The 26,509-nt window shown below is 45.9% G+C and overlaps 2 protein-coding genes and 1 long non-coding RNA gene across 4 annotated transcripts in view; 1 reads left to right on the forward strand and 2 right to left on the reverse strand.

The window, feature by feature from the left end:
• LOC119525169 (mitogen-activated protein kinase kinase kinase 4-like) overlaps positions 1 to 15,705 on the forward strand; it is a 104,118-nt gene extending 88,413 nt beyond the window's left edge. The window contains exon 5 of one of the 2 annotated variants that reach the window (XM_037823768.1): positions 12,136 to 15,705. In XM_037823768.1, coding sequence (XP_037679696.1) covers positions 12,136 to 12,138 — 3 coding nt within the window. In that variant the 3' untranslated portion in view covers positions 12,139 to 15,705. The remainder of the gene's footprint in view (positions 1 to 12,135) is intronic. The other variant, XM_037823767.1, reaches the window with a different exon arrangement.
• Positions 1,628 to 3,782, reverse strand: LOC119525172. Its single transcript, XR_005214932.1, has 3 exons — positions 3,734 to 3,782; positions 2,971 to 3,078; positions 1,628 to 2,120 (listed from the first exon to the last, which is right to left on the reverse strand). It is a non-coding gene; the product is annotated as an uncharacterized LOC119525172 (long non-coding RNA).
• A 209-nt stretch (positions 15,706 to 15,914) lies between the features above and the next one.
• The window catches only part of LOC119525171 (lysine-specific demethylase 5C-like), a 41,022-nt gene continuing 30,427 nt past the window's right edge, over positions 15,915 to 26,509 (reverse strand). Inside the window, 16 exon segments of the mRNA XM_037823775.1 lie at positions 15,915 to 16,582; positions 16,585 to 16,797; positions 16,905 to 17,104; positions 17,228 to 17,306; positions 18,053 to 18,190; positions 18,400 to 18,537; positions 18,698 to 18,882; positions 19,427 to 19,560; positions 20,161 to 20,519; positions 21,195 to 21,300; positions 21,942 to 22,089; positions 22,216 to 22,340; positions 22,430 to 22,611; positions 24,974 to 25,168; positions 25,279 to 25,367; positions 25,370 to 25,397. Coding sequence (XP_037679703.1) covers positions 16,427 to 16,582; positions 16,585 to 16,797; positions 16,905 to 17,104; positions 17,228 to 17,306; positions 18,053 to 18,190; positions 18,400 to 18,537; positions 18,698 to 18,882; positions 19,427 to 19,560; positions 20,161 to 20,519; positions 21,195 to 21,300; positions 21,942 to 22,089; positions 22,216 to 22,340; positions 22,430 to 22,611; positions 24,974 to 25,168; positions 25,279 to 25,367; positions 25,370 to 25,397 — 2,475 coding nt within the window. The 3' untranslated portion in view covers positions 15,915 to 16,426.

Consider the following 26,509-nt stretch of genomic DNA (forward strand, 5'->3'; position numbering starts at 1 on the left):
TCTCTAAATTGAAATAACCTAATCAAAAGATCCCACCCACAATAGGTCTACACACACAGGAATGGATTAAAAGAACATGGTCTTTTCTGGGGTACATAACAGCTTCAAACCACAACAGTCCTATATAGTGTGCAGGCAGTTGATTCTTTCCCTGAAGACAAACAGGGACCAGTAAATCAACCCATGTGCAGAGGGAGGACAACTCAGTTAGTATACTTTCATAACAGAAAATGTGGGCTATCCTTTGACTTGTAATGAATAATTATCTCAATAAAAAATAGTTCAGAGGTAGGGCAGTTCCAGGCCTATTAATCTACTGAGTAAATGACCTCATAAACTGACAGATTCTTTCCATACTTCTGCTTTTCCCTCTCCATGATGAGGCTTGTCCTCAGCCTGGATGCCCTCATGGTACTAAAATTGCGATTACAATTCCAAACGCCATATTCAAATGCAGCAGTTGTCACAGAGAACCTGGAAGATCCTCGCTCCTTACCATGAGCAAGGAAACCTTTCTGACAAACACTCAGCTCTCATGTTACATTTCTTCTTAGCTCATTCTCAACCTGAGTAAAACGTTGGTCCACTGGGAAATTTATACTGAATCTCCACCACATTCCCTATAATAAAAATATCAAATCTGATCACTGGGCTTTTCCATCCAGGGATCCACCAGGTAACATGAAAATTGATTTACTTAGCCTCACACCTGAAGGTAAGTAGGAATGCAGCAGATGAAGGGGGAGGAAGAGAGCTCCAGACAGAGGGAAGAGCAGCGTGAGTTTGTGGAAATGAGAGAGCATGGCCATCTGAGGAACAGGGGGTTTAGATTGTAAGGAACACAGAGTGTGGGGTGGGGCAGAAGGAGGGGCCTGCTTCAGATGAGGCACGTTGGGGTAAGCATGGCCTGTTGTACCTTGTCCAGGGGCCTGAGGATTACTCTAGGAACAGGAGGCAGCCCCTGCAAAGTTTCGAGCAAGAGTGACATAACTGACGAGATCAGGATTTAAGAAAGGACCCACAGGCAGTGGTAGGAAAATGGGTGGGAGCGGGTCAAGTCTGGCAGCAGCATGACTAGCTATGCAGTGGTGGTGGTTGTCCAGGAGAGAAGTGAGTGTGATGGGGACTAAAGTACTGTCTGTGCTGATGGGGAGAAGTCAGCTTAAAAATCTTACTTAGAAACACTTAGGAAGTAGGCTTGGTGATGCTGGGGGTGGTGAGACACATGGAGGAATCAGGGATGGCTTTAAAGATCTCTGGCCTCAGCAGCTGGGTGAGGGACCACTAGAGGGGGTGCAGGTGTGTGTGAAGTAGGGGTGGAGGAGTTCAGTTGGGGACATGTTTAGTATTAGTTGCCTGTGGGACTCAACTGTCTATGCCTAGGACTTGGGGAGCTAATGTTACCTCTCTGTGCCTCAGCTGCTTCATCTGTAATATGAGAAGGATGATAATACTTTGGGAAAATGACTAGTTTCTGTTTCATCCATTTAGTCTAGGTGCATGTTCTTGTTTTGTACAGCAGAATGCTGTTTTTCTACCAGGTACTGCTTAGGTAAAATGGGAACTCTCTACCTAAGCATATATCTGCTTGGGTTTACATACCAGCTTTTTGTATTTTCATGGTGCAGCATGTGTTCCCCATGCTAAATAAAAATGAATAAATAAATTCAAGATAACAGGTGTGTATTATCACATGTATGCCCTTTAATGGAAATATCAAAAGCCTGTCTCACGGAGAAACCCATCTTCCCACGTCACACCACTCCTTTCAAGTCCTCCACACACTTTATCCCTGAGTCCCTCTGTCCCTCCATGGGGTGGGGGTAGAGCCTTTGGAAGCCAGTTTCTCTAACACTTCCCTTCTATGTAAAGTCATCTCCTCTTCCCTGGAGTTTGCCTTGGGCTTGTTCAGTGCAGTCTGCCTGTGGGACTGTCAGACCATGAGGTCCGTCGTTAAGGAGAGATGACTGAGCTGGATATATGGATCTGGAATTCATCAGTGTATGGCTGCATAGCAGGGATGATGAAGCCAGAGTTTCCTGGATTCTAATCAAGCATCCACCACTTAGTCCCTGTGTGTCTTTGGGCTTGTTAATCTCACTGTGGCTCAGTTTTCTTATCTGTAAAATGACGATTATAACATTTTGGGGTAATTTCTCATTTTTGCATCCTTCATTTAGACCACAAAAATTTTACCTTTTGAAAAAGTATGACGTGCTATCCAAATATGGTTACTTCCTCAGTTAAAAGGTAATCTCTCTATCCACATGCCTGCTTGGGCAGGCGTGAAAGAGGCCTTACTTAAGTTTACCACCTCGACAATGTTGAATTTCACCTGAGCTCTGAGAACTGCTATGGTTATAAAATCTCATTCACCATTCACTGTTCTGGGACATGGCTTACCCCAAAGACTACCCTTTCCTTATGTGACTACGATAATACTTGCTGTTCATTCTTTATTTTTTTAAATAATAAATGCCTACATATCGTTAATGAAATTCATGCATTCTATTAATACACACACACACACACTGATGGGACACAACAGGGTACAGATGTTCTAAAAGCCTTGACTTCAGACTCCTCAGGGAATGGAGTAAAAGGTTTGGTTTCCTAGTTGGTGACCTCCTTTGGCTCCTGACCAAATGGACTGGGGAACAACTTCCTCACTGCTCTGGACAGGTCTGGAGCTCTCTTCCCACCCTGAAGAAGCTCTCAGCACACCTGGACAGCCTTGGGGTCCAGGAGCCTGGAGAGGTGTCGGCTAAAACTGCTGAGGGTCAAGACTAGGGCCTGCAGCATGATGCCTCAGCTCCCCAGTTTGTCATCCAAGGCAAGGCCTCCATCTTAAGGTTAAGCCCAGCCCTTAACACAAACTGAGCCTCCCTGCCAAAGGAAGTCGTGGCCAGAGCCTGGAGGCCTGGGCTTGGCCTGGAGGAGAGGCATCCTTTGCCTATGGTTGAAGCCCACCTGAGGACAGTGGATGGCAGGTTGGACTTCGGGTGTGGGAGAGCCGTTGCACAGCTGTGGGTTTGAGTCCCCAGGAGTTCAATTAATTTCCAGAGATGACCACCTCATCTGTAAAATGAGGAGAAAGATCTCCTGCTCTAATCAGGCTGCTGTGAGGGTTTAGTGGGCAGTGTATTGAAATATTTGGTGTAGAGGCAGCAAATGGTGGCCACTGTTTGTAGTTTTAAGCCACAAGCTGATTCACCCATTGAAAAGAGACCCTCCCAGCACAGAGAAGTGAATGGGTGGGAGGTGGGGGGCAGAGGAGAAGCAGCTGTGTGCTGGGTTCTTCACGGCATAGGTATGATCCGGGGAAGAACGTGCCCCTGAGAGCTCGAGAACAAGATCTCCCTTAGAGCAGGCCAGGTGCATGGTCAGGTCGTGGGGACAGTGTCCTTCTCTTTGGGGAAACGTGGATGGTGCTCTCTTAAGAATGCAGGTGGTATTTATCAGATGCCCTATGTCTTTTCAGTGCCTGAACTGCAAGTTTAAAATGTGTGTATGGAATGGTTCCCTTTTTCTATTTGGGATGGACATTTTTAAGTGGAGAAATATGACATTTTAACTTCCTCTGGCCATTGTTTGTTAACTCCAGAGGTAACCGTTAGAATCGGTGTTCAAGAGGTTCAGAGGCGCCTCACCCCTCCTGTATTAGTTAGGGTTCTCCTTGGAAACAGAATCAATGAGAGATGGCTCTGATTATCAGATTGTAAAAGTGACTCACCAACTGCGGGCACGCACGAGTCCAAATTCTGCAGAACCGTCAACAAACTGTCAACTCCAAGGAAGACGTCTGATGAACTCCTCGGGAAATGAACCGACAACTTTGACGAACTCCTCAGGAAACGAACTGGCAACTTCGACAAGCTCCCCAGGAAATGCTTCACTGAGCAGCCGAAGAAGAAGTGAAGGTTCTCTAACAGTCCGGCTTATAAGCCTCCAAGTGATCACCCAGACCAAATCCAGCCAATTGCATTCTCTCACTGTGGAAGCACACCCCTTGATGAATCATCAGTCAGCTGCAGTCAATTGACTGATGATCCGACAAACCAACCAGCCTCAAATAGCCTCACAGGAATCGTCAGGCCAGGGCCCGCTTGACCAGACAGCTAGGCCACCTAGCCAAGTTGACGCATGAACCCAACCCTCATACCTCCCCACTACCCCATCCCCCACAAGACAAGGCAAAATAATTCAAGTGTTTGCAAGGAAACTACACATCCCATATTGAAATCATCAGAGAACCTCTTTCTAGAAAGTGTGTGTGTAGAAGGTCAATCATGACGTCTTCTATGAACAGACATGCTTTTGCTACGCTCTGTGACTTCTGCATTGGTATGCAGTTATTTACAAGATTCTGTCAAATACAAGCTGCGGTGTAATGTACTTAGAGAAGAGGGGCCTCTTCGGTCGTCCCAGCTGCTAGATTACTGCAGATCCTGGGCAGTAGAACTCTACTGTAATCAGAAATTTGGTTTAATGATTACTTACTGATTTTCGTTTGCATCATCCTTGATACAGTTTCGCTATATACACAGACCTCTATTGGTGGATAGGATCTGTGCTTGCTTATATTTATATGTCTGTTTCAGAATTCTTTTGCCAGTTGGTTTTTTCAGACAGCAAACTTTAATGCCTTTGCTTGCTGAGTCTCTCAGAGTACCAGCAACTGATAGAAAGGAAGAAGAAGAAAGGATTTCCATTTGGTAAGGAGAAGAATTTCACCAATGCCTTATCAAAGGGATGGTGTCTTTGCCATGGAAAGTCTTAGCATTTGATACAATACTTTGCAAATAGTTTTTTCCTAAAGCACTGGTTTTACTGTTTTTATTTGCATGTTGAAACTATCTATTTAGCTGCATATCTTAAAATATGATTTAAGATTGAATGACCTAGGGAATCTAACACTCTAGAGCACAGTCCTCCATTCTCATTATTGTCGGTGCAATACAAACTGAAGAAAATGGGCTTTGGCTAACGTGCATGGCAAAGAAAAATTTACTTTTATAAAGTAAAATGGTCTGATGTGATTCAACAAAAATCTGTATTGTATTTGCCAGGTTATAAGAACTTAAATGGCAAGGAGAGCCAAGAGTAAGTAAGCCAGAGATGGTGACTGTGTATCAAAACAGGTGACAACATTAAAAGAGAAAGATTGGTGTAATTAATAAATAGTGCAGAGACCTTTGTGTGAGAACAGACCTAAGAGGAAAATGGTCATCACCACTTCCCAGCTGTGTGACCTTGAGCTATTTGCTTAACCTCTCTGATCCTCAGTTACCACATCTGCATATGGATGTAATAATATTGTATAATATCATACCACCTCCTGTGAGAAGTTGTTCCTGACCACCTGGGATGCAGAGCTCTCTTTTGCGTTCCCAGCATCCCCTGCTGGCTCACCCATGTTCTGGCTTCTGTCATGTCTGTCGCATAATATTTGTGCAGTTTGCCAACTGTTATCCTGCATGAAATGGGCCTGTGTGCACCAGGCCCACCAAAGCCCAGATCCTGCAGCCTAGACTCCAGCAGGTGCTCAGAACATGTTTATTGTACTAGTGATGATGACACATGCTACGCTCTCAATGCAGTGGGACTATTATAATAACATGAACATGTTTAATGGAAATTATATACTGTAAATGAGTGGATAAAGGAAATCACTACTCATTTTTGTCTTAACTCAGGGACTGTCTGTTTCATTTACCCCAATGCTTCATCTAGAACCATATCATACCAGTGAAATACCTACATTTCCCTCTCATCGTGTATCGGTATTATTATATGAGCTGTGTGTCAACTGGAAATAATGCCCTATAAATAAGTGAACTTAGGAAATGTCTCTTCTCAAATTTCTGCTCATTCAAGAGATTGAGAATGCATTGTGTCTTCTATCTCTACCCTGTCCATATGTGTCTGCGACCAGTGTATGCCCCATGGCATGGACCATGTTTCATTGGTCTCTTCATTTCTTCTTTCACACTCAAAGGTGGGCATCATGGGGTGTTTCCTGATTTAAACATTCTTTTCTAACAACACTGCTAAGAAGAGCATCCCCTCCATTCTTGAAACAATACTATAGATGTAGTCTGTGTAGGAATCAAAAATATAGAAGACTTTGTACTGGCTGCTGGAGAAACTCTTTTATTAATCTGTGTGCTGTGGCATGGCTAGAATTCTGACTCCTTTTCCCCTGGCTTTGCACAACACAAGGAGGCACAGTTTTCAACACTGAGCACAGTTTGGGGTGGCATTTGATAGATATCGGTCATTTGCCTTAGGATTTTTCTATTTCTGACCTCAAAAATAAAAATGTTATTTAATTATTATTGTTAAGTGGAATCCGCTTCTTTGCAAACAATACATTTTATACAGATATCAGCATTACTGAAAGCTGAACAAAATGCTGCATGTCACTGGTTTAATTGTCAGAATAAAGACACCTGTCTTCACAGCACTTCTCACTCTGAGATGGCATGTATTTCTTTGTTTAGTTGTTTACTGTCTCCCTCCCTACTCCACAATGCAAACTTCATAACAGCAGGGAGTTTGCATATCTTGACCAGTGTAGTAGTCCCATTATTTTAAACAGAGCCTTACACTAGTTACATGATAATATTTGCCACAAGAGTTATCTGATTCCTGGAGCAGGTCAGGACACACAGGTCAGGTCTTCCCTGAGTTCTGTCCCTCAAGATTGCTCTGCAAGTTAGGCCTTCTGGGAAGCTGAGAATCCAGAGAGGCAATACCTAGGGTGCATGTGTCTGGAGTCAGGCTCCTTTAACTTCATTTTTCTTTTTCAAGATGTTTTTGGCTATTTGGGGCCCCTTACCCTTCCAAATAAATTTGGTAATTGGCATTTCCAATTCTGCAAAGTAGGCTGTTGGAATTTTGATTGAGATTGCCTTGAATCTGTAAATCCATATGGATAGAATTGACATTTTAGTAATATTTAGCCTTCCAATCCATGAACACGGAATGTCCTTCCATTTATTTAGGTCTTTGATTTCTTTTAAATGCTTCGTGGTTTTCTGAATACAGGTCCTTTACATCCTTGGTTACATTTATTCCTAGGTATTTGATTCTTTCAGTTGCTGTTGTAAATGGAATTCTTCCTGATTTCCTCCTCAGACTGATCATTAGCAGTGTGTAGAAACACTACTGATTTTTGCATTTTAATCTTGTATCCTGTCACTTTGCTGAACTGATTTATTAGGTCTAGAAGCTTTGTTGTAGATTTTTCAGGACTTTCTAGGTATAGGATCATATAGTGAAAGCCTTACTTCTTCTTTTCTGATTTGGATGTCTTTTATTTCTTTTTCTTGCCTAATTGCTCTAGCTAGAACTTCAAGTACAATGTTGAATAACAGTGGTGACAGTGGGCATCCTTGTCTTGTTCCTGATCTCAACAAGAAAGCTTTCAGTCTTTCACAATTGAGTACAATGTTAGCTGTGGGTTTTTTATATATATCCTTTGTCATGTTGAGAAAGTTTCCTTCTATTCCTATTTTTCAAAGTGTTTTTATCAAGAAGGAATGCCGGATTTTGTCAAATGCCTTTTCTGTGTCAGTCAAGATGATCATCTGGTTTTTCTTCGATTTGTTAATGTGTGTATTACGTTGATTGGTTTTCTTGTGTTGAACAACCCATGCATAACTAAGATAAAACCCCCTTGATCATGATGTATAATTCTTTTAATGTGTCATTGGATTCAATGTGCAAATATTTTGTTGAGAATTTTTGCATCTATATTCATTACAGGTTGGTCTGTAATTTTCCTTTCTTGTAGTATCTTTATCTGGTTTTCATATTAAGGTGATGCTGGCTTCATGAATGAGTTAGGTAGTGTTCCCTCCTCTTCAATTTTCTGGAAGAGTTTGAACAGGATTGGTATTAATTCTTCTTGGAATGATTGGTAGAATTTACCTGTGAAGTCATCTGGTCCTGGGTTTTTCTTTGTTGGGATGTTTCAATCACTTTAATTGTGATTGGTTTGTTGAGATCTTCTATGTCTTCTGGAGTTAGTTTGGGTTGTTCAGCTTATTGATCCTCTGTCTAGATGTTCTATCCATTGATGTGAGTGGTGTATTGATGTTTTCAACTATTACTGTAGATACATTTGTTTCTCCCTTCAGTTTTGTTAGTGTTTGCCTCATGTATTTTGGGGCACCCTGGTTAGGTGCATATATATTGATGATTGTTATTTCTTCTTGGTGAATTGCCCTCTTTATTTATATATAGTGTCCTTCTTTGCCTCTTATAACAGCTTTGCATTTGAAGTATTTTGTCTGATATTAGTATAGCTACACCAGCTTTTTTTTTTTTTTTGGATACTGTTTGCATGAAATATCTTTTTCCAGCCTTTCATTCTTTCATTTTCAACTTATTTGTATCCTTAGGTTTGAGACGAGTCTCTTGTAGACACCATAAAAAAATCCATATTTTTAGTCCATTCTGCCAGTCTGTGTTAATCACTTAACCTTTGATGTTATTGCTCTAAAGGCAGCATTTACTTCAATCATTTTATCCTTTGATTTTTATATGCCATATCTTATTTTTGTTTATCTTTTTACCCTTTTAGTTACGCTTACTGATAATCTTCATTTCTACACTGTCCTCCTAGTCTCTCTTGTCCTTTCCTTTCAGCCTCCAGGATTCCCTTTGGTATTTCTTATAGGGCAAGTCTCTTGTTACTGAACTTTGTCAACTGCATATCTGTAAATATCTGAAACTCTCCCTCATTTTTGAAGGACAGTTTCGCTGGATAGATAATTCTTGGCTGGCAATTTTTCTGTTTCAGTACCTTGAATATATCATACCCACTGCCTTCTCACTTTCATGGTTTCTGATGAGAAATTGACACTTAGTCTTATCAGGCATCCTTTGTATGTTATGAATCACTTTTCTCTTGCCACATTCAGAATTCTCTCTTTATGTTTGGCATTTGACATTCTGATTAGCATGTGTCTTGGAGTAGGTTTATTTGGATTTATTTGGTTTTGGGTATGTTGTACTTCTTGTACCTGGATATTGATGCCTTTCATAAGAGTTGGGAAGTTATCAGCCATTACTTCCTTGAGTATTCCTTCTGCACCTTTTCTGTTCTCTTCTCCTTCTAGGACACCCATGAAGTGAATGAACATGCACTTTTTGTTGTCAATCAGTTCCCAGAGACCTTGCTCAATTTTCCCATTTTTCTCTCTATCTCTTCTTTTGTCTGTTTGAATTCAGATGCTTTGTCTTCTAGCTCGCCGATCCTCTCTTCTGCCTATTCAGATCTGCTGTTGTTTGCTTCTCGTGTATTTTTAATTTCATCTATTGTGCCTTCATTCTCATAAGATGTTGTTTTTCTTTGCATGCTTTCAAATTCTTTTTTATGCTCACCCAGTGTCTTCTTAATATCCTATAGCCATTTCATTGAATTTGTTTAGGAGATTTGTTGGAACATCTTTGATTAGTTGTTCCAGATTCTGTATCAGCTCTGTCTTTTGGACTTGCTCCTTTGACTAGGCCATATCGTCCTATTTCTTACTATCATGCATTTTTTATTTTTTTTATTTTTTTTTTTTTTTGCTGCTGGTCTGGGCATCGGATTATCTTGGTGAGTTTATTCTGAAAGTCAGATTCTCTCTCTTGTCAAAACTTTTGTTGTTGATTCAGTTTGTGTTAATGCTCTCAACCAGGGCTGGGCCAGGGACCAGGGATGCACACCAGCTCCACATGGCCCCAGGAAGGTCAGGTAAAGATACCTGAAAGCCTTTACTTCTGGTCCCCAAGGTGCACTTTCTAGGCATGCCAAGCAGATGGTCCCCTTCATCCAAAAGCTTTTTCCATGTCTTCCCAGAGGTATGCTTTCCTCATCTGCCAGCAGATGGCACTCTTTGGCAACTGATTCCCTTCAGCCCTCAGAAAGCTGTGAAGCAGCCTGCCAACTCCAGACAATGGCACAGCTGCACCAGGCAGGGCAGGTTTAAACCCCTGGTAGCCCCAGCAGTTCAAATTAGCCAGCCAAAAGCTGGCACAGTACTAATCATGTCTTGCCCACTTTTTGGGAGAAGGGACCTCTGCTGCTATTTCAGTCTGGAGCTGCCTGCTGGCCAGAGACTGGAGAACCAGATGCTGTCAGCCCTGAGCATGGGGTATGGGCACCTGGAGCCAGGCCTGAAGGGGGTTACTCACATTCTCTCAACATAGCTTTTCCATCTCTTTGTCCTGCACTTTTCCTGGGTATTGTAGAGCACTTACCCCGATCTCCAGAGCCCCAGATCTGTTGTTGCAGACAGTTCCTGCCTCACCCCTAGTTGTTTTTCTGGGAGAGAAGTGAGCCCAGCCTCTCCCTATTCAGCCATCTTGGATCCAAAAAAACAATTTTTAGAAGACTAAATAAATGTAGTATGTAATTTTAAATGGCCACATCGAGATAATAGGAGTTACCAAACTGGGAAAAAAAATGGAAGAGGATCTACTTTCTGAATGAATGCCTGAGCATAAGACTTCAGGTGACCTGTGCAACCTGTGTGTTAACTGTCCCATTAAGCCATAAAGTTGTCTGGTGCAGCAGCCTGCCACCACCAAATAGCATAGGTTTATATAAGCAGGTCTGGAAGACACAAGTAAGCTGTCCGAGCAGGTGGATCAGATTCCCCACCTGCTGCACTGCCATCCTTTTCTCACTCACACCTAAGGCCTCATGGGGAGTTCCCTATGACCAGGTGACTAAGGGATATAATATTTGAGCTTGATTTATAGATGGTTCTGCGTGATATGCTGACACCAGCTGTAAGTGGCTAGCTGCAGTCTTACAGCCCCCACTTGAGGCTGATCCCAAAGGACAGTGGTAAGGGAAATTCTCCCGAGTAGGAAAACTTTGCCTGTACACAGAGATGGTCAGGTGTACGGACCTACACTGATACATAAGTAATCGCTAATGATTTGGCTAGATGATCAAGGACTTGGAAAGAACGGGATTTGAATATTGTTGATAAGGAGGTCTGGGGAAGGGGCATATGGATGTCCCTCTTAGAAAGGGAACAGAGTATGAGGATATTCATGTCCCATATAAATGAGCACCAGAAAGAATCTACTGTGGAGGAGGCTCTCAATTAGATGGACAAGATGCCCTATTCTATGGATGTCAGCCAAGATCTATCCCTGCCACTCTTTTCCTTGCTCAGTGGACTCCTGAATAAAAATGACCATGGTGGCAGGTATGGAGGTTTTACATGGGCTTGGTGATATAGACTTCCATCAAAGCCAGTCTGGCTATGGCCACTGCTGAATGACCAACCTGCCAACAACAGAGATTAACACCAAGCTCTGTTATGAAATTATTTCCTGGTGGCAGCTGATTGTAGAGACAGGACAAAATGAAAAGAGCCCATTGGACCCCCCAAATTCTATTGGCAAGATGCAGACTGAGAAAATTACTCAGTTGTAATCACTTGCTACCTTTCAAGAAAAAGGAAGGAAGACATAGAGGGTAGAACCAAGGGCTGAGAGGGCAGAACCAAGAGCCACAGAGAATTTTCCCCAGGACTTGACCTCTAATCAAGGACTTCCATTTGCCCAGCTGGATTTCAGAGTTGCTATGAACCAGTGACTCCTTTGTGTCACCCTTCTTTCCCCTTTAATGAACTGTAATGTCTGTAGAAGTTATCCTTTGCCTATCCCACCACTGTGCATTGTGTGTGTTGAGGGCAGATAACTTGTCTCCTTAGTTTCATAGATCTACAGATGAAGGAAAATACTACCCAAGGAGTCCACTTAACATACCAGATGATGACGTTCTGCACTTTGAACCAATGCTATAATGGGATGAGACTTTTAGAGACCATTGGAAGGGGTGAATGTATTTTGCATGTGAAGGGATGTGAATCATTGGGGACCAGAGGACAAACTGTAGTAGTCAGTCTTCAAGATGGTCCCCAACAGTGCCTGCCTCCTGTTCTTCACACCCTTGTGTAATTTCCTCCTCAAGTGTGGCCTGGACCTAGTGACTACTTTTAACAGTAATATGGCAAAAGGGATGGGATGCCACTTCCCAGATTAGGCTATAAAGACTGTAACTTCTTTCTTTCCCTCCCTTTCTTTTCTTCCCTCCCTCTTCACTTGCTTGCTCCAATGAAGTAAGCTGCCATGTTGTGAGCTGCCCAATGGGAAGACCCACATGGCAAGGAACCTGCGGTGGTCTCTGGCCAACAGCCAGTGAGAAACCGAGGTCCTCAATCCAACAACCCACGGGGAACTGAATCCCACCAACAGCCAAGTGAGTGAGCTTGAAAACAGATCCTTCCCTAGCCAAGCCTTGAGATGACTGCAACCTGTGAGACCCTGATGCAGAAGACCCAGCTAAGTCATGCACAGATTCCTCACCTACAGGAATAAATGTTTTAAACCACTAAGTTTTGGGGCAATTTATTACACAGCAATACATAACTAATACAGGCAGGGACGGCAATATGGACTTTTACCCACCGAGGCCAATCTGGCTATACCCACTGCTGAATTCTCAACCTACCAACAGCAGGGGTCAACACTGAGCCCCAACCATAGAACTGTTTCCTGGTGGCAGCTGATTACTTTGGACCTATTCTGTTCTGCAGGAGGCAACGATTTGTCTTCACTGAAATAGATACTCTATGTACTTGCCTTTCCTGCCCATAATGTTTCTCCCAGGTCTTGTTTCCCTGCTTGCAAGGGCAGCACAGGCCTTTAGTTCACAGTGACTTGGTAGAAATCCCAGCTCTGCCTGGATGATATCCTTGGGCCAGGCCTGTTCTTCTAAGGGTCTGTTTCCTGCATGTCTGACAGGGACTTTGTGAAATACCTCACATGGAGCACGACACCCAGGAGGTCCACAAGGGAATGCTCCCTTCCCTTTCCTTGAATATGAGTGCCCCAAGGGCAAGGATCCTGTCTCTACCTCCCAAACCCTCCTTTCCCATCACTACAATTTCAGGATTTCTGGAAAGCATGGTTTGTTTCTGCCCCTTCAGACCCCATGGACCCTGGACCTTAGACTCCACTCCTATGAGATCACACCCTGTGCCAATGAACTTTATGCAATTGAAAGGAAACCGAGTTCACATACAGTGTAAGCCCTCAACTGATGCACCTGTATCCTCTTTCTGAGCCCACACTGTGCATGGCCCTGGCCTGGAACTGGGGACAGACAGGACTCCGCCTAAACCTTGCCTTCCCTCTAGGAGCTCCCATAATGGGGACCTTGGGAGTGGGAGGAGAAACAGATCCATTAACCCTAGGGTGTTTCCGTGAAGGCACCGAGGAGGGGGAGAAGAGGAGGTCACTTGGACCTGAGGGAGAGGGTTGGCTAGTCTTTAGTAGAAGTGATACCTCTAACCATTCCCTTGTCACCTGCAGACCGTGGAGCCATCATGAGGAATGTGGAAGCCTCAGGGAGAACACAGCAGCAAGGCAGTGTCTATACAACAGAAAATTACATTGCAGCAGAGATATCCTCTGCTCCCTCAATCTTTATTCTCCCCATCCCCCACTCATCCGGAGCACCCCTGAACCAGTCATTCATTTCTTCCTTTCCAGAGCCATGCATGTGGAAGTGGGGCAGATGTGATACTAGAGAAAGCTCTGTGTAAGAGGTGAGACTTGATCTGGGTCTTGCAGGATGGAGGTAGAGCCTTTCCTCCAAAGCTCAGGGGCTGCAGATCCACTGAGAAGGGGGCAGAAAGTGTGTGAGAGGGCTGGGGCAGGGAAGTGCCAAGATGGAAAAGATTATCTGAAAACTGTTGAGGGATGAACCTGTATTCTGGAGGACCCCCACCCAAGACCTAGCAATTCTCTAGCCTGGAAGTTGCTGCAGGTTGTGGGCACCATCTCTCCTTCCCCTCCCTGGCCACTTCTTCCCATAGTTAGCTGTCTTGGGTAGGGAGTAATCATGATGTGCTGGGGCAGAGTCCCCTCCTGCCTGTCCCAGCTCTCAGGTCTGTTTCTTCTGATGTCCTTTCCTCCAACCCCCTTTTCATGATCAGTTCCAGATAGGTGGACAGACTGAAGGCCCAGCTTTTTGCCTGGACTGAGGCCTGGGGTTACACTGGGCCCAGGATAAGGTTGCCCATTGGTCCCTGCCTACCTTCCTTGTACAGCTCAGTGCTCCCTGACTAGGCCAAACCTTCCCACCAATTAAAGCTTTTTCATCTATCATTAGGTCTCCTGCAACTGGAAATTTGGGAAGGGAGAAGCAGAGCAGAATTAATCCACTGATGATTAGGAAGGGCAGAATAGATAAGTGTGCTTAGCTCCAGGGGGTAGCCCTTTGGCAGGAAGGAAAGCCCTTGAAGAACCAGGCAAGATAGGAAGCTGGCTGGCCTAGCAGAGCTTCAATGCTCTTGCTTCCTCCTCTATCCCCCTATCATAGCCAGACTCAGAACACAGAACATTCAGGACCACAAAGAGTGGTTTCTTAGCCTTTGGAGGGTCAAGGATCCCTTTGTGAAATATGAGGTAAGCTGGTTAGCCTTCTTGCCAGAAAAAAAACGGATAATTGCAAATTCCCATGAAGACAACTATACAACTTCAGGTGATGGGCCCTGATTTGACAATGCTCATTTTAAAGACATTGGGGGCCCATAACAGAAATAATCTGTCCATGCACTAGTATCTACATTTAAAAGTACTCACAGCTTGAAACAATTATGCTAAGTGAAAGAAACCAGTCACAAAGAACCACATGACATGACCCCATTTTAATGAAATGTCCAGAATAGGCAAATCCATTGAGACAGTAGTAGAGTAGTGGTTGCCTAGGGCTGGAGGGATGGCAGAATTGGGAGGTGACACTTAAGGGGTGCCCCTCTGTGGAATGACAAGAATGTTCTAAAATTGTGTGGTATGATTGTTGCACCTTTGTGAATATACTAAAAACCACTGAATTCTATGCTTTAAGGTGAATTGTATGGTACATGAATAACGTCTTAATAAAGTTAAAATAAAAGTGACCTCCAGGATTGCAAATCACCACATCTGGGCTTTTACTCACCATCCAGCAGAGGCAGAAAGAACTCTTTAGGGAGAAAAATCAGGGAAGGCTACTTGAATGTGGCATACAGGTTGGACAGGAAAGCAATCCTAGAAAGAATGAGATTCTATGTGTGTGTGTCACATATCTTGATCTTAAGGGCAGTAAAGCATCATGGAAGGTTTTAAGCAGGAGTGACATGATCAGATCTGCATTTTAAAAACATTCCTCTGAATCAATGAATTGTACATTTAAAACAGGTTAAGACTATGGTATGTAAATTATACTTTGACAAAGCTGTGGAAAAAATCCCTCTGGCAACTTGAAGACAGATTGGAGGGGATAAAGGTGTAAGACAGTTGCAGGAGTTTAGGTAAACGGTGTCAAGACCCATCTGTTGGAAGATGGAGAAAACTGTCTTCGGAGTGGGGGACAATAAGGGATGTCCTAAGGTTAAAGAGAACCTGGTGGAACTCAGTGTCAGAACCCAGAACACCCTGGCTTCAGCCCTTGTGCTCCTGCAGCACTGAAAGGTGATGAAGGAACTGTTCTCCCCCTTCTAAGAGAAATGCACTTCAGAAACATGTTTCAAAAAAATGTTGCTAAGGGTTTTATTTCTAACAGGAGGAAAATAATAAAATAAAATTAAAATAGGCTTCAGTTGGAACCAAGTTTCTTGCTTTTTTCTTTTGAACAAATTAATTACACAGCAACAATCTTCTTTTATTACAACATGAACCGAGGAGGAGGAAAGGAGATGGGAAGTACAGGGAGGGAGGGTTGAGGTGGTTGTGAGGACAAGCACCAAAAGCTCTCTTCAGATCACAGGGAGCCCTGTTCAGCTCCCCAACCAAATCCATTTAAAATAAAAAACTGCAAGCACAGCTATGTGAAGTTTCCTCCTCCTGGGTGGAACAGTCAGGGGAAGGGAGGAGAAGGGAGGGAAGAAGGGAGAGGAGGAGAAAGGGGGAGGGAGGAAGAAGAAAGGGGGAGGGATAAGGAAAGGGGGAGAGGGAGGTGAGGTTAATGTAGCATAGCCTGGCCAGGGCTGGAACTGGGGAGAGAAGGGAGAGAGGAGATCCCCCAGTTTGCATATGCACTGGCCCTGTCTCTGGAATGGTGCTGGCCTAGCCCCAGTCACCCACCCTGCCCACCTGCCCATCCATCCGTCTATCTGCCTCAGGTGTCTGGGAATGCTGGTTAGAGGCTACCAGGGAGGGGGGACTCCAGGGGCCGGCCCCCAGGAACTGAGGTCGGAACAATACCTTGGAGTCAGAATACAAAAAGTTAAGGGACTTGGGGTGGGCTGGGAAGGGTGGCCATCCCTCCTCCCCCCACCTCCCAAGAAGCGGGCCTGATGGTCAGAAAGAGGATCCTTGAGGCTGAGGAGGGGTCTGTTGGGGTCTGTGCTAGGTTCAGCCGCTGTCACAACTGTTGCTGAGGTGGCTGCTGTGAGCAGGGCATATGCAGCTGGGGAGTCAGAGTGGAGAAAGGGGCCAAGGAGCTTCAACTGGCCCCTGGCCCCAGCTCCAAGCCATTCTGGTTCTCCTGGATGCTGGGGCTGCCAGTGGTGGGAAGGGGTGGGAGTGGGGGCCCTCACCCCCAGTCTCCTCCTCCAGCTCCTCCTCCTCCTCCTGGGCCTCCTCGGCCTCTGGCCCTAAGCTCCGTACCCTCTTTGGCTCTAGCTCCTCTGAGGCTGCATCATCGCCCTCCCCACCCCGATCCACCTTCTGCCGCCACCACCTCTCCAGGGCCCGGCCACGTGCCTGACTCCAATGGCGTTCTGCTTTCTCCAGCTGTGATCACAGATAGGCAGAAAAGGGGTTGGGGGCCAGTGGTCAGGCCTGGGATCCTTGCCTGCTTGGCCTGACCTCCTGGCCCTGCCCATGACTCCTCTCCTCACCTCCAGAAGTGTGTTGATCCTTTCCAGGTCTGGGGGCTGCCCAGCCTGCAGCAGCTGCCAGATGCTATGGTTCTCATCCAGAGTCACCTCAAGCAGGTACCCCTCCATCATGAGCTCCTCCAGGGGGGCCCGGGTTGTTTCAGGCAGCTCTAACATGGGGCCAGTCAACTGTGGTAACAGCGAGGACAGCAGTTCCAGGTCTGGAGTTTGGGGGACAGGCTGGGTTAGAGGCTGCCCTTGGTCTTACTCCCACGACAAAGTCAAGGACCACATGGGTCACTCTGGTAATATCCAGTCAACAGCCTACCCACACCTAGACCTACCTCTCTTACCTGAGCCCTCCCCCAGGGCTACCTTCTCAGTACTGGTCACACTGTCTCCATTCTCCAGCAACTCCTGGACCTGCCAAGGAGAGCAAGAATGGGTCGGGGTAACTGAACCAAAGAGCTAGGTGCTATTCTCCTCCCCCGACCCCAAACATGGGACCGTCCACTTCCTGGAGGAGGAGGGCAGACACAGGCTACCAGCAGGGAGCACAGTCTAGGGATCTGGATGGGATACAGAATGGGGCAGGAAGGCTGGGTCAAAGGAGACTGAAAATAAAACAGGAACAGGGCTGGAGCCTAAACAGGGATAGGGGCCAGGAGATAGGAATTTGAGGATAAGAGCTGGGCTGGGCAGCTCATCTTAGGCATATCCTTGCCACTGCCCTCTCTAAGAGGGTCAGAAGCAGGGGCTGAAGGGTAAGTAGGGGGCTCCTCAGCCCTGGGTTCAGCCTGCAGCCGCTGGCGAAGCTCAGCCAGCCGTCCCGACAGAGCAGTCACATCCTCAGAGGCCAGAGCCTGCCTGGCACGGCCTTGCCAGCTGATGGCCCTCTCTGTGAGGCACTGCAGAGCCTCGCCCTCAGGCAGCCACACAGGCAGTCTCTGCAGGGCTACCAGCAGTGCCAGGATGGTCTCCAGGCATGGGCGCCGTGAGCGCATGCACAGTGGACACAGGAATTCGGTGTCCCACTCCCACCAGGCCAGCAGTGGGGATGAGGTGGGATTGGGCCTTGGGGAGCTGAGGAGACGGGGCACCGACACACATCGCCCATGGAACCAGTCCTGACACAGGTCACACTGAAGAGCTCCCACCCCAGCTGGCACCTGCCCACACACACAGATAGAGGTTGCAGAGGAGGCTGTGGTCGACAATGCCAGTGGACTGGGCTTGGCTGAGTTGGTGCGACGCAGATGCAGGATACCCTCCTTCTCCTTTTGTTCCCCCTCCTTGAAGGCCGTGATCTGCGGTGACCAGGGCAGGAGGAGAGTGGGTCAGCACCCCATCTCTTCCCTTTTCTGGCCCCCTTAACAACCCACTCCCAAATCAGAGGAACTGAGGTAAGTGGTCTGCCCATGGATAAGACCTGACAATCTTATCATCATCAGGCTTTCCTCACTGCAGGGAAATACCCAGAACCCAACTTCTCCCTATCAATGCACCAGCTCCTTACCACAGAGCCTGGGTCCCTGAGGTCCTGTGCAGACAGCCCCAGCAGTTCTGTGTCAGATTTGTACAACCCCAGCTCCTTCTCCATCCAACGGCTGCGCTTGGCGCTGTCCGAGCCAGCATCTGCACAAGGGCAGAGCACCTGAGGCAGACAGACAAGAGAGGGCATGACTGAGCTTCCTCTAGTGCCTACACTCTCTCCTCCCCACCCCAGTACCCACAAAGACCCATCTTCTTATATGAGCCATCTCACAACAGCCAAGGGCAGGAGAGGCTGTGTGGGTCAGGGTCTCAGACCTCACCTCCAGCAGCGTGTAGCAAGAATTCTTCTTGAGGAAGGTCTTGGAAGCCTTCTCCCTCCATGAGTGAGTTGTCAGTACCTGCAGCTCTAACTGTCTCAGCTCTTCCAGCCCCACAGGTAGGTCCCAGCCCACAGCCACCAGGCCCTCTAGATCATCCAAGCAGGGATAGTGGTCACCATTCTGGAGAAGACAAGGGTAAGAGAAAACTCAGTTCAACTTGTGAAGATCTACTGATTCTTACTTACTATACCTGGCCCTGAGCTGGGTATCACTGGGAACATGAATTGGGCTCATGGTCTCCAGGCAAAAAAAAAAAAAAACAAGGATCACAGTAAGGAGTCCTCACCTGTCTCTCTCCAGAACTCCTACATTAGCTCAGCCCCCAAAAATCTAGTCAGTTACCAGGACCACCATACTAGTTATTTTGTTGTGGTTTGCCTCTTCTGCTCTCCTCCATGCCAATAGCCCCTGTCCAGCTCCACTTCCATACAACCTGCCTCCCTGGCTCCTACCATTCTCATCCTCTCTTCCCTCAGGTCATCCTCCCAACCCCTCACACTGCTTACCAAGCATATTTGTGCCTCCTGACTATGTGCCATGCCCCCTTCCTCTCTAGCCAACCCAACCCAGCACAATTCTATGTATGTGCCATCTCTTCCCCACTGGATTGAAGGCCAAGGTGGAAATGGGGTGAGGAGTGCAGGGTGGACGATAGGGTCCTCATTTGGATCTCATCCACATCAGCAATCCAGGCCTGGGCCTTAGCAAGAGCCTCCTTGAGAGCCTGGATGTTGGGTAGGTGAACAGGGATGTTTTCTGCCTCACGGATTATGGCCTCCAGTGTAGCTGGTGGATGCTTCTGCCTAAAGGTAGGGGAAAAAAGAGGACTTGGTCTGGGGTGGTCTGCCTCAACAGAAGCCCAGCCTGGCCACCGGATATATCTGCATAGGCCCCTGGGGCACCTGTTTTTCCTTCTGCCACTTGAGCCTACTTGTTTGTATTCTGCCTGTGGGTGGCTGCCAGTCCCTGTTTGTTCCAGATTGTATGCACCCAACTTCATCCTTCTACCATAGTTCCTTCTGCTTATCTGCCAGTCTGTCAGCCTGCTGGCAGTGCCTACACACACAACCCGTGGTATTAATTTGTTGCTGCAAATATCAGATTGCCCTGTGTGGTGTCTTTCTACCAACATTTGTCCATCTGCCTGTTGGTACTTGTGCTTGTATGCAGGTAACGTGTCAGCCTGTAGGGTTAGTCCTCTATGTATCTCTGCATCTCTATCAGCCCATCTCTGCCTCCAGGGGTACATGGTGTTAAAAACAAGACAGGGAACTAAGGAGAGGAGAATCAATACTTCAACACAGGATTCTGGTGCCCAAAGGTCACCCATGGGAATCATCTTCAGGTTCTCCACTAATTCTGAGGGTTAGAATAGGGCAGGAAGAGGTAGAAGCTGGACTTACCTGGCCTCCAGGCAGAGATGAGCCTTCTCCTCCCAACGTTCAGCAATGGTCAGTAGCTCCTGCAGCTCAGCCTGGGCCTTATCCACAGCAGGGCTGGGGGCTACACTGGCACCCACAACCAACAGTCCCCGCATGACAGCCAAGGTGCCCCTTCGGGCTGAGGGGGCCAGCGTATGTTTCACCTCATCGAGCCATCGTGCCTGTTCCACTTGCCGCTGGAGATGCTGAGCTTCAGGCACCTCCACTCCCAGCTGTTGCCCCTTCTCCAACAGGGACTGCAGTAATGCTGGACTGGAAGGCAGTGAGGCCAGGGCCTCACTGGCCTCAGCCTGGTAGGCTTCCACCTGTTCCAGAATACCCTATCAGGAGACAGGATGAAAAACAAGCTTCTTAGCTTTTGGAAGAAGCAAGCCTACCTTGGGTTGGGCTTTCCTCCACCTCCATGTCCTAAGACAGTGGTTCCCAACACTGACTAGCCATTAGAATACCCTGGGGGAATTTGTTCAAAATGCAGATTCCTGGGCCTGGCCCCTAGAGATCCTTAATAGCAGTTGGTTAAGAATCTGCACTTTATTTAACTCCCCAGAGGCTTCTGATGTATAGCACCAAGAGACCCTCTGCCCTAAAAAATGCTAAGCTATGTTTAACCTTCTCACAAACCCTCATCTCCCCTGGTATCCGTTGCTGTCTCCATCTTTCTTCTTCTCTACCTTCACAAACTTTGCTCAACTTTCCAGGCCCAACAAATACCCTCATCACTTTCTTCTCCTCCATTCTTCTCCAGGAAACATGCCCTTGACTCTGCATCCCATACTCATACCATCTGCTCCAGAAATCCCATTTCCAAGAGGCAGTCCTTAGATCTTTTGCCTCACACTTTCCACTATTTCTTCACATGTGCATTTAGCCTTGCCCAAATACATTTGGTCTTGCCCAAATACTTCAAGATATTTAAGGGAACCAAGAGTGGCCTACTGCTCAGGTCCTCAATCCCCCTAATCCCTCAGCAGCACTGCAAGCCCACCCCTTCTCACCTTGACATCCCCAATCTGGTGCATGGCACAAGGCAGGTTGTTCATCTGGTCCAGAAAGGCCCGGAGCTCAGCCAGAGTCATCTGTAGACCAGCTACCCTGTGGGGGCTATGGAGTTTCACATACGGGGTTTCAGGTACAAACCCAGCCCCCTCCCTCCACCTTTCCTCACCACACCTTGCCCACCTTGATCTCTCAAGCCTCAGAGTTCTCCCAGAAGCCCAGGTTGGCTGGAGGGAGAGTTTTAAGATATGAGCATGTTTATATGATGAAGGGAAAGAATTGGAGAAGAGGAAAATATATTTGGGGGAATGGCTAGAAATTAACTAATGGTAACAGAAGATGGACTTTTTAATCCATCATCCTCCACTGTGAACTCTATAGCTGTGCAACTAAGATCAGGTTTATGCTTCTGTGTCCCTTCCTTGCCCCTAAACCTTTCACTACTACTCCCTGCCCACAAAATCCCTCAGCCTTGCCCTCAACTCTCTTTCAGGCACTGATTAAAAAAACAAACAAAACACCTCTAGCCTTCTTATCACTGAGGCACTCCTCTCCATTCTAAGTTGCCTCCATTCTCCTTGCCCTCCCTAATACCTCCCAGGCCATCTCACAATCCAGTGCTGCCAGCTTCCTACTGATGTCCAGTCTGCCCAATGGTACACACGAGTTTCACCCTTCATAGCACTTTTACTAGGTACTGGATCCTCAGCAGGCTCTCTCTGTCTCAACACCTCATGCTGCTATACCCAGCTTCCTGGCCGCTGACCAGTCCCAGAGCCCGGGACACGCAAGCCTCCGCGTCACTCAGGCAAGTCTTCAGTCGTTGCAGCAGCTCACTATTAGGAAACCTTCACTCACGGGCCTCAGACTCTAGTGGTCTCAGCTCTTCAAGGCCTGGAGAGAAATGAGAGCAGCAAGAAGTAGGCAGTATTGAGGAAAGGCAGAGGAGGAGGGTTGGGGGTACAGAAGAAAAGGGAATAGAACTTGCCTGTGGAGTCCCTCTGTCCCCCCATCACTCACTGCGCTTCTGCCCATCCTCCACCTCCAGGGACACTCACACTTTGTTGGCCCAAGTGTCAAAGGACTCGGCCCGAACCTTCAGCTTATGCAACATGGCAGGAAGCTCATCCAAGGTATACCGATACCTGGATGACAAGGAGAAGGGAGCACACATCTGGCTCAGTGCTGCCTCCTCCACCATGCACCACTTCTACCAGGTAGGCCCGATGCTCACCGTAGGTACTGCCGGCTACTGGAGCATTTGCAGAGGTCATTGATGTGGGAAAGGCAGACAAGGCCATCTGGACAGTCATAGCAGGCCAAGGCTGATAGGAAGCATGTGGTCTTGCACTTGATGCACTGGCGCTCATCATCTGGAAGCAGCTCGAAAGCCTCTCGCTCAGTCTCTGTGATGCCCTGGGAGTGTTCAACCCACACACATTATGTAAAATCAGAACAAGGTTGTAGAAACCCCCATCTCACAGACCTAGGCTTAAATCTATGATGATGACAGTAGGGAAAACCAAACCCCACACAACTGCCTTTGTAAAGCTCAAACTCTTAAAGCTGGGGGAATCAGACAAAGAAGGGCAAGATCAGCGTGGGCCGAGGCAGAGAGAATTTCATAGAGGAAGAAAAATCAGATAAGCAAAAAGGGCCTTTTGGGCAAGAAAGGTGAGGAAAGTGGTAGACCAGGACACCAAAGAGTTGGCAATGTGTGGAAGTAGCCAAAATAAAGGACTGGCTAGCATGGAGGGTGTGTACCGGGAACAATGCAGGCTCTTCCAGTTACCCAGGGCCCACCGTTTTCCAGGTACCGTGCTGGCTGCTTAGCAGACAGAAGACACTGCATGCACAAATTTAACTTATAAAAATTCAACTGTATGTGCTCGTGTCTAGTTTTTAAAGACACACATTTTTTCAGTGACATAGCTTCCAAATCTAAACCAATGACTTCATCTGTTGCTCAGAGGAAGAAAAAGCAATCTATTCCAAAAATGGACGAAAAGCTGGCTGTGTTAGAATAATCAAGAGACAATACAATGTTAAACATAATGGGCAATTTTAGGGATTTAAAAGGGAAATTTTGACTATGACAATTTGTCTTACATAATGACTGTGAAACGTAACCCCTGCATGAGATACGAATCTACTGCATATTACAAATCCTGCTCCACTGCTTATTAGCTATGTGATCTTGAGGAAATTATTTAAACTTCTCTGGGTTTCAGTTTCCTTATCTTGCAAAATGGAGATAACAGTATCATCTTCATGAGGTTTAGCAATGACAAAGCAATAGAAGGACTTAGAGAAGCACATTAGCACTAAAAATAAGTGCTCAACTAACATTTACTGTTATCTCTAATTTTCAGACAAGAATACCTATTTCACAGGCCAATTTTATTTTACTGAGGAAGTCTCAAGAGAGTCAGCAACTTGCCCAAAATGAGAATTATGACTGCAGTCAATTTTGACTTCAAAGGCAGAAAAGCCTCTAAGGGTGAAGCCCCTGGGTTTTCGCTTTTGTTTTTGTTTGGATCATGGACTCCATTGAGAAATGCATGCGAACTATGAGCCCTCTCCCCAGAAAAGCACTCACAAGCACATACACAATCTTTCAAAGAATATCAAGACGGGGGGTGGGAATGGGGGGACAGAACCTTAATCTAAGGTAAGTAAGGGCCAAGTGTAAAGAATTCTGAATGTCAGGAAGAGAATGTCTATTCTCCCCACTTCCCTTTGGCTCCTTCCCATAGCTTAGCACAGCCAGAGTCATCATTTAGTAACAGTGCTGAACGGCTCTTAGAGACAGAAAATGATCCTTGAAAAGCCTAGGGGCTCACCAACTAATACAACAGACTGCAAGGCCCATACACTTACTAGAGCTGCAATTCTCCTTAGGGTTCTCCATGTTCACAGGAAAGTTATAAATGAGATTTAAAATAATAAACTATTACCCAAAAAAGCAGCAAGGGGTCCCTCAGGACCAGTGTTCCTTTGAAATCTTATGGAGGATCCTTACTAAGTTAGTTCCCTAACTGGGTAAGTGTAACTTTAAGAAGGCTGAACTATATGAGTGGGCTTTATAGCTCTGTAGCAGCAACCCCTACTGAGAAACCTATTAAAGTAGGACCTCCTCCTACTTGGTAATATTATTACTCTAGCTTGAGTTACTGAATGATCTGAATGTCATTAAATGGCATTTCCTAACAAAGTTTCCATATTTCAATCATTTTCTTCATGCAGCTCCTACACATAAGTACAGTAATAGATGCTTTGACATAAATCACCTTGCTCAAGCTTTGCAACCACCTTGCAAGTTAGGTCCTTATTCTCATTTTACAGAGTGGGAAAGTAAGACTATGAGAGGTTAACTTGAAAAGGTCACCCAGCTAGTCAATGGTGGGGGTTTCCATAAGTCTATCTTGTTGGCTTATTTAAATAATGATGAAAAGCAGCTACACCAGCATCTACTACTGGCCAATTACTTAACAAACCTTATCTTTAATCTGCTCAACTATCCAAAAAGATAAAAACTATTATAATCTCCATTTTTCAGATAGGGAAACTGACACTCAAGTGAGGTTAACTAACTTGCCTAAGGTTGCAAGTAAATGGCAGAACAGAGAACGGAACATGGTTTTCGATCACGTGTCTACCTCTTTTCACTACACCCCGAGAGTAGAGGCTACATCTTCTATTTTGTGGTGCTGTCCCTTCCTCCCCCAACCTCTACCAGATAAGGATGTTTGACCCAGGCACTCTCCCTACCACCCACCTTCTCCAGCAGGGCCTTTCGTAGACGATGCTCTTCCTGCACCATGATGAACATTTCCTTATGCACAGCTGCTGCCAGGTTCAGGTCCAGCTTCTCTGGGCAGGCAGCCATCTTACATATGAGCTCCTCATGGGAGAAGACACAGTATCTTCGAAGCTGGCGGTAGTGCTCAATGCACTGGCGCCCAGCAGGCAGCTGTGAATAGATTCAAGGTTGAGTGTGGCTGAGTCTGGAGGCCATGGTGCCTCAAGCTTCCCCACAACTCTCCTGCTTCTCCCTGTCAGCCCACCACACTCCAGACTCACCCAGTCAGCAGTGCAAAAGTTGACAGCCTCAGCAAAGTTGTAGCCTTGGTTGAAGCCACTGTGGTAAGCACAGGGGAAGGTGATGACGATTCTCCAGCACACTGGTTTGTGCGGACAACCTGAGGAAGAAGATAGGCCGAAGGTGGTGAGACAAAGGTCATCCACAGTCCACAGAAACCTGATCTAAGTGCAAGGTCCTTAAGGAGACAAAGAAAAGCCTAAGGAAATACAGTCTGACAACAGAATCCCAAATCTTCCAGCTCTGAAAAGATGGACTAAGGTCTCTACTCCCAAGTTTTTTATTTGTGTTGACAGACAATAGGAAGATTTAAGAGTCAAAACTAGGAAATGTACATACCAAAATATTTCAACCTCCCTGGAAATTTTTATAAAAATTTAAAACATCACTTTTCATTAACCTGATAAAGCATTTTCCATTGATTATTTATATCTGTCATATATGCAGTTTCAATAGCCAAATGATTCTACAAGGTCTGTTACAAAATCAGAAGATCCTGCCATTCTCCCCTCCCCCAGAAGCAAGCTCTTTCTTCTGATTATTTTGGTATTTAACTTCAAAGCCAAAATAACATGCATCTAGACTATGTTAAAAATAGCTCCTTCTTTCTCAATTTGCTTAGTTTTCCATGCAGGTATTAATAATTTAATCCCAAACTTTCTGACAAGTACCCAAATCTCTCTCCTATCAATTTGCACCTTCCTATAACAGTCTCTCATGGAGCCTTCTGATTTGTTCCGATTGGAAGCAGCTGTCCTCCCTGAATTGTCACTCTCCTATTTTCTAGATTCCATGTCTTCCTCCTCCTTGGTTTATTCCTTTGAGCTCTAGTACACCCTCCAATTGCTTCCTGAGAAATGGTGGAAAGAATTTTTTTTAGTTTGAAAATGTCTCTATTCTACTTTCATATACTTGGTTGATAATTTGACAAGGTATAAGATTCTAAGTTGAAAATCATTTTGAAGGCATTGCTTCAGTCTTCTAGATTCCAGGGTTGCTATTGAAATGTTGAAAGCCATTCTGATTTCTAATGCTTTGAATTAAACCTGTTTTCTCTGTCAGGTTTATAGGATTCTACTGGTTCTCGTATTTTCCTCCATGTATTTAATTCTGGTAACACATGTCCTTCAGTTCTGGAAAATTTTCTTGAATGATTTCTTCTTCTTGACTTTCTCTATTCTCTCTTTCCGGAACTCCTATTATTTAAATAAA

The sequence above is a fragment of the Choloepus didactylus genome, assembly GCF_015220235.1.
Source record: "Choloepus didactylus isolate mChoDid1 chromosome 24 unlocalized genomic scaffold, mChoDid1.pri SUPER_24_unloc2, whole genome shotgun sequence".
Classification (NCBI taxonomy): Eukaryota; Metazoa; Chordata; class Mammalia; order Pilosa; family Megalonychidae; genus Choloepus; species Choloepus didactylus.